Raw genomic sequence first — 6,126 nt, forward strand, 5'->3', positions numbered from 1 at the left:
TCTGGATAGAAACTGACAACAAGAACGCCACTGACACCGGTTGGCAGCCATATATTGTAGTGTCTCCAACCAGGCACAGTGAGGATCACGCAGTCCCCATCCTGGAAGGTGAGTAGCACCGACAGCACCCAAGCGTTTCGTGATCTCCTTCATACTCCTCTGCGAAGTCAGGGGTTGGCCACCTCTCTGTTTACGCCACTCTGAGTTGGGCATGGAAAACAGCATTGTCTTCGGCAACCGATGGTTCGGTATACGTGACACATGTCCCAATCAACGCAGCTTCTGGTGCTGGACACATTCTTCAATGGAAGTACCCGGTTGCACAACCGAAAACGCTCTTTCTAACTGCCTCAGTACGGATTCGCCGACACCAACCCATACGAGCTATGCTTCTGAGACAACGATTTTGGAACAGCCGAAGACGTCTCACTTCCGCTTTATATTAGGAACCGTCGATCAACAGAGAATTCTGTTATCCAGGTATGGAGTCCGCCCCCGATCCGGTGAGTGGAGAGTTTGTATCAGGCACATCATTGTGAGATTGATGAAATCCTTGATTGTATCTTGGAGTAGATTAGGCATGAATTTGCCAATTACAGATCAATAATGGACTGCACTACAATGGTTATTTTCCATTCCTGTGAAAGACTTACTTTACCAAACGACTTTCTAACCACTTGTGACAATGATATGGCAGTGTTACTGGTTATGTGTTCCAAGAGATGAAGGTGAATCGCACTCCAGCTCGGGGCCTACCCACTCCAGGGACTTCTCCATGTTCGTCGAATTGATTTTACAATCCCATACTGACCGACAAGTGAATTTCTTAAAGGAGCAATGATGGGATTCCCCTCCAGTTTACGATGTTGGGGGGGGGGGTAAAAATAGTGGACAGAATAGAATGGAGGTCGAGTCGAATAAACTGGTGTAACTTTGTCCCACTACAAAGACCTGCAATTTAAGCTGGAGACATTCTATTCCACCGTGATAACACAGCTGTAAACTCAATCATGTGTTAGATTTCGGAAGTTCCGATCTTGAAACCTGCCATCCTGGGGCCCAAATTCTAACTCCAATAAAAAATGTTCATGACACCATGGTAAAACAGGATCATGCTTCAAAATGTGCTCGGAATTTTGATTGGTCCGCCATACTCCAAGAATGGCGGTAACTGAAGCTCCATGCAACTGTTGAGAACTAGTGAATGTTGATGCATTTCTGAAAAAGACGTGTTCCCAATGTCTGATCAGAATGGATTTACGGACCTTGCGGCATCCAGTTCTTTTCTGATGAGACTTACGGCTTCTCACATCAACAGTGTATACATTTCCGTGACTTTGGAAGGCCCTATGAAAGTATAATTTGATTAAAGCAGAAATGTCTAAAAAAAAACACAGCTGGGCTTCATAAATTATCTGTACAGAGACGATCAATAACATTAAGGTCTTTCAGTTTTGTAAAGCATGATCCCATTGGATCCAAGCAATGTACCGGAATAAACTCGTTCTTAGAGCATCGATCGTTCTGTGGAATTTTCCAGTCACCTGATAGCGTTATTGTAAACAGTGAGGACAGTCTTGCTGAAAATGATCCCTCACATGATCCGAATCAATAACCCGTAGGTGGCTGCTCGGTTCTGAGGTTTGGCGATTGGGTTCTACCAGATTAACAAGCAAAGTATGCTAAGCCTTCCTCACACCAATTCGCTTTTAATTTTTTGGACCAACGGCTGCTGATTGCTGCTCCGTTAGCCGTAAAAATCGCACTACTTCATACGAACAAGTAGTTAGTTTGGAAAACAGCCATAATGTGCATTGAAGAGCTGTTCGACATCCAGCTCACTGCAAAATTTCAGAGTTTACCCAATACCGTGTTGCCCTTCGGCTTATCAACAGCCCGAACGGGAAGTGCGTAATGACATTGGAACCTCGACCTCGGCCTTCTCAACAGCTCATTATTCAGTACAAAGCAGTGGAGGCGTTTTTTGGGCACTCTACATTTCGGGATGTTTTTTTTAAGTTTCCGTTGGTCTCATTCTTGTGACAACTAACGCTATAGCACTATAAACTGCACAAGCCTGTCGAACGCTGTACCGGAAAACTCCATTCAATGAGATACAATGTAAGTAGGCGCGGGTCTTGTTTGCCCAGTACTTTCCAACTATTCACTGCTAGCTGAAAGCAGATGAGCTCATGCTTGCAATATGCTAGGACAACCTATTCTGACGACGGATTTTGGATTGCGAATTAAGCATCAAGTAGATTCCGAACCGACTCACTTTTTTACCGCCGGTGTTGTCTTGCAGTCATATCAGAACCAGTCGTAAGCTCAACCAAAACATGACGTCTGAGGTTACCTGTATGTAATTACTGGTGCCGGGTAGCCTCTACATGCGTTTTATATCGGGGGCTTTAAACACACCAGTTTACCACTTGGGACCTGCTCCGTGTTTTCCGACAGCTCAGTTATCAAAGTATATGCCACATCAGACAATCTGGCAACCATTCATTCAGGCAGGCAGCAGAGACCGTTCCTGTATGAGGACACACAACCATTCTTCACTAGGCCAGACACTGGACAAGTGGAGAGTTGTAAGAAATAAAATCCGGTGAGCCGTTTGTTGGTTGGGTAACTGCCGGGATGCAAATACGCATTAAGAAATAGCAAGTTGTCAGAAAACTGTCACTGGTCATCCTATCTCGGTGTCGGCGAATACTTAACGAGGTAGTTAGAAAGCGCGTTTTCGGTTGTGCAACGGGTACGTCCATTAAGGAAAGTGTCCAGCACCAGAAGCTACGTTGGTTGGGACATGTGTTGCGTATGCCGAACCATCGGTTGCCGAAAAGAGTGCTGTTTTCCATGCCCAGTGAAGAGCGGCGTAAGCAGAGAGGTTGCCAACCCCAGACTTGGCAGAGGAGTATGAAGGAGATCACGAAACGCTTGGGTGCTGTCGGTGCTACTCACCTTCCAGGATGGGGACTGCGTGATCCTCACTGTGCCTGGTTGGAGACACTACAATATATGGCTGCCAACCGGTGTCAGTGGCGTTCTTGTTGTCAGTTTCTATCCAGATTGCCTGAGTGAATGTCTGGAGGTGTATGCACCTCGGAATGATTGTGTTAAGCTAACACTGAGTCCCTTCCCCGTCCACCTTTACTCTTCTCTTTACAATAAGGCTTTCGAATAAGGCTTTCAAAAAAACAAGGTAGTGAAGCCTCGGCATTGAACACTGATGTCATGCTGTCGATGATGATGATGATCTCATACTGATGATACGCTGGCCAGGAAGATGGAAACTATGCATTTTCAGGGCAAGAAATCCTGGTAAAGAGAAATGATGGTTGCAGTATATCAATCTAAATGAGGTGATCTAAGAATAAGAAGCTTCAGGCCGTTAGAAATCTTGCAATTTCTGGCGCACTTCTTCAGTAGAAAAGCATTGGAATCAAGATGTCACGTGAACTCCACATTTATAATCGGTACCCGAGTTTCGTGAAAAGAGCCCTACCAGCCGCTTCTGCTACCCCTGAAACAGTAGATTATTGGAAAACAGTGACTGCCATTTATGTGGCTGGCTGCTCCTGGGCGTTTAAATTCAAAATTCAGGGAATCTGTGAAGGACGACCGCGGACACTTTGATTAGCCAGATGTTTGACCACTGGTCAGGTAGTTTAGCCGTCTCTTAGGGGATAGTTTAAACATAACTTTAGAAACTATCAAAAAGCGCTTGTTCGTTTGTCCCATGAAAGGAATCAGTTAGCACAAAATCCTTTGAATTTCCTATTGGAATTTCGTCCTGTGATCTCTGATGCATTTCACCAGATCTATTCGCACTACTATCAGTCTATAAGTAGCTTAGATAAGCCGATATAAATTACGTGATCTAATTCAGTAGCTGGGCCATTCCATTGGCAGCAAACTTCGAAGAAGAGGCAATGTAGACTGTTCTCGTGGTCACGGCTTGGATGAGTGGGGTATGAGTTCAGCGCTGAACCTTTAAGCGCGTTGGCCCTTTGTCCGAAACAGCGCACCAAAGTGGTCGCTCTTCGCTTCACCTGCTCGTCCCGCATGGGCTGCAAGGCTCGAACGGATTGGTTCAGTACGTATCTAATGGTTGAAAAATAGGGGCGCCTAATAAAGCAAACAGCTAATATTGGTTACTAAATTAGGAAACGCGGTAACACTGATAACTGGTTATTAGAGAGACCCAGCTCGCCTCCAATTCGATGCTGTGAGGTCCGTTGAGTGACGAGAGGAACCGATAAATGTCACATGACCAAGGCAGACTCAGCACCGCATTCATTGTGGAGTTATTTGTGATCATGTACTGGCCGAAAGACCAGCTTCAAGAAGGTCAGATTCCTAAAAATAAACCCAGAATGAGACCCTAAAACTGCACCAAAATCTCAGTAGGGAAGCCAGCAAGCACGCAGGCCAGTCAATCATTCAATCGATTCAGCAAGGGCCGATTATTGTTCAGGCACGCCACAGAAGCACGACCGACTATGATAAATGTTCGGGCATTTCATAGAGGCACGGTCGATGTTGATCGATATTCATACCAATCAGGCAGCCTGGATCAATGTCGAAAAGTGCCTTTTAAATAACACAAGGCCGTTGTAAACTTTACACCTCCTTGTTGCCTGGAAATATCACAAACGAGAGATTCAGCTGAGTTTCTGGTGAGTGTATTTCGCTAATTTTGCGCAATTAGGTTTCAAGTAGAGCATGAGGTTGACGGAAACTCGGAGATACCGTCTATCTGATGAGCCCCAAGAAGGGCGAAACCGGTCGTGAGCTGTCGAAGAATTTTCAGCAACCTTATGAGTAGTGCATTACGTCTAGACAAGCATCGTGATATCTCGAGTATCGTAGCAACAGAAGCAGGAGGCGGCCTGATGCAGCACATTCAGTTTCCTGGAAACATCAAAAACGAGAGACTCAACTGGGTTCTAGGTAAGAAGTTACCGATCAATAATTCACATCAAAATCATTGTTACTTACTGCCCACCCCACCGTTTCATCTTTCTTTCTTCAGCCTCCTTTCCTGGTCTACGATGGCTTAAAGACGGTTTTCCCAAAATCGCTTGCTCCTTCCGAAAACGGTTCACTTCAGGTTATGAGCAGGAGTCTTCAAGATTTGTCTCAAACAGAAACTGACAGCACAGAGACCTTGAGACCTCAAGAGTTTCGAAAACCCCCGACCTACGAATCCACGGTCACTTCAGCTATCCACAATTTGCGGTTCTCACCCATTCTACAGCCAACCTGTGATATCGGCATTTCACCTGATTCACAGAAAGCGTCTTTACAAGTTTCTCCATCACACTCCACACAAGCGCCACGTTCATTTGACACACCTGTTTCCCCATGGTCCAGCAAAAGAGGGTTGAACAATCTCTTATTCACCGAACCTAAAAATTCATCCGCCATGAACAATTCATCCTCTTCACCCAGAAGGAACACCACCAAGATTGTCTACGCCCCGGGTGCGATCAAAGGCGATGGACAGATCGGGAATGCTACGGAGGAGAGAGAGTGTCATTCGCCAGACAACTTCCAGAGGAGTTACAAGCCTTCCACCATCGTCTGCACAGTCAATCGTTCTGTGTCTGTTAGCCGATCGGACCCGACGAATCGATATTGATCCGTAATGACGTCATCACCTGGTGTCACATGGAATCCAGCTGTGTGTACAGTCGAAAAACAGCTGATTTGGACGCCGAAAACTTGCTTCAATTACGGAAAACCGCTCATGTATATTTCTAGTGTGTAACAGATACTGGTAGTAGAATACCATGTATTTTATTTACTTCGCTCAAATGCATATATCCCAGCTTGATCAGAAAGACTGATTTGAAAGGTACTCGGGAGATGTGCCAGGTGCGATAAAAATGTGCTTTTTTGGGTCCCGAAAGTGGCCAAACTCGGCCACACCACAGTCACTCTAGACACCATTCTGTAGTTGAATGAGTCACATCCTTCCACTAGTTTTTTTTCTCACTTGCTTTCCACCGTCATGTTCATCACCACCTACCTACTAGCGCATGCAGAAAACGGAATTGTGTGGAACGAGAACCGAAAATCTGACACTCGGATGAGTCAATCGATTAGGAAGTGTATCGA

General features: G+C 45.5%; 1 protein-coding gene across 1 annotated transcript in view; it reads left to right on the forward strand.

The window, feature by feature from the left end:
- Positions 1-5,837, forward strand: part of T265_11173 (hypothetical protein) — a gene marked incomplete at both ends in the record, with an annotated part of 38,743 nt that extends 32,906 nt beyond the window's left edge. The window contains 2 exons of the mRNA XM_009177762.1: positions 447-503; positions 5,039-5,837. Of these exons, the coding sequence (XP_009176026.1) occupies positions 447-503; positions 5,039-5,647 (666 nt within the window). The remainder of the gene's footprint in view (positions 1-446; positions 504-5,038) is intronic.
- Positions 5,838-6,126: the final 289 nt, after the last annotated feature.

This window comes from Opisthorchis viverrini (genome assembly GCF_000715545.1).
Source record: "Opisthorchis viverrini unplaced genomic scaffold opera_v5_452, whole genome shotgun sequence".
NCBI classification, from domain to species: domain Eukaryota; kingdom Metazoa; phylum Platyhelminthes; class Trematoda; order Opisthorchiida; family Opisthorchiidae; genus Opisthorchis; species Opisthorchis viverrini.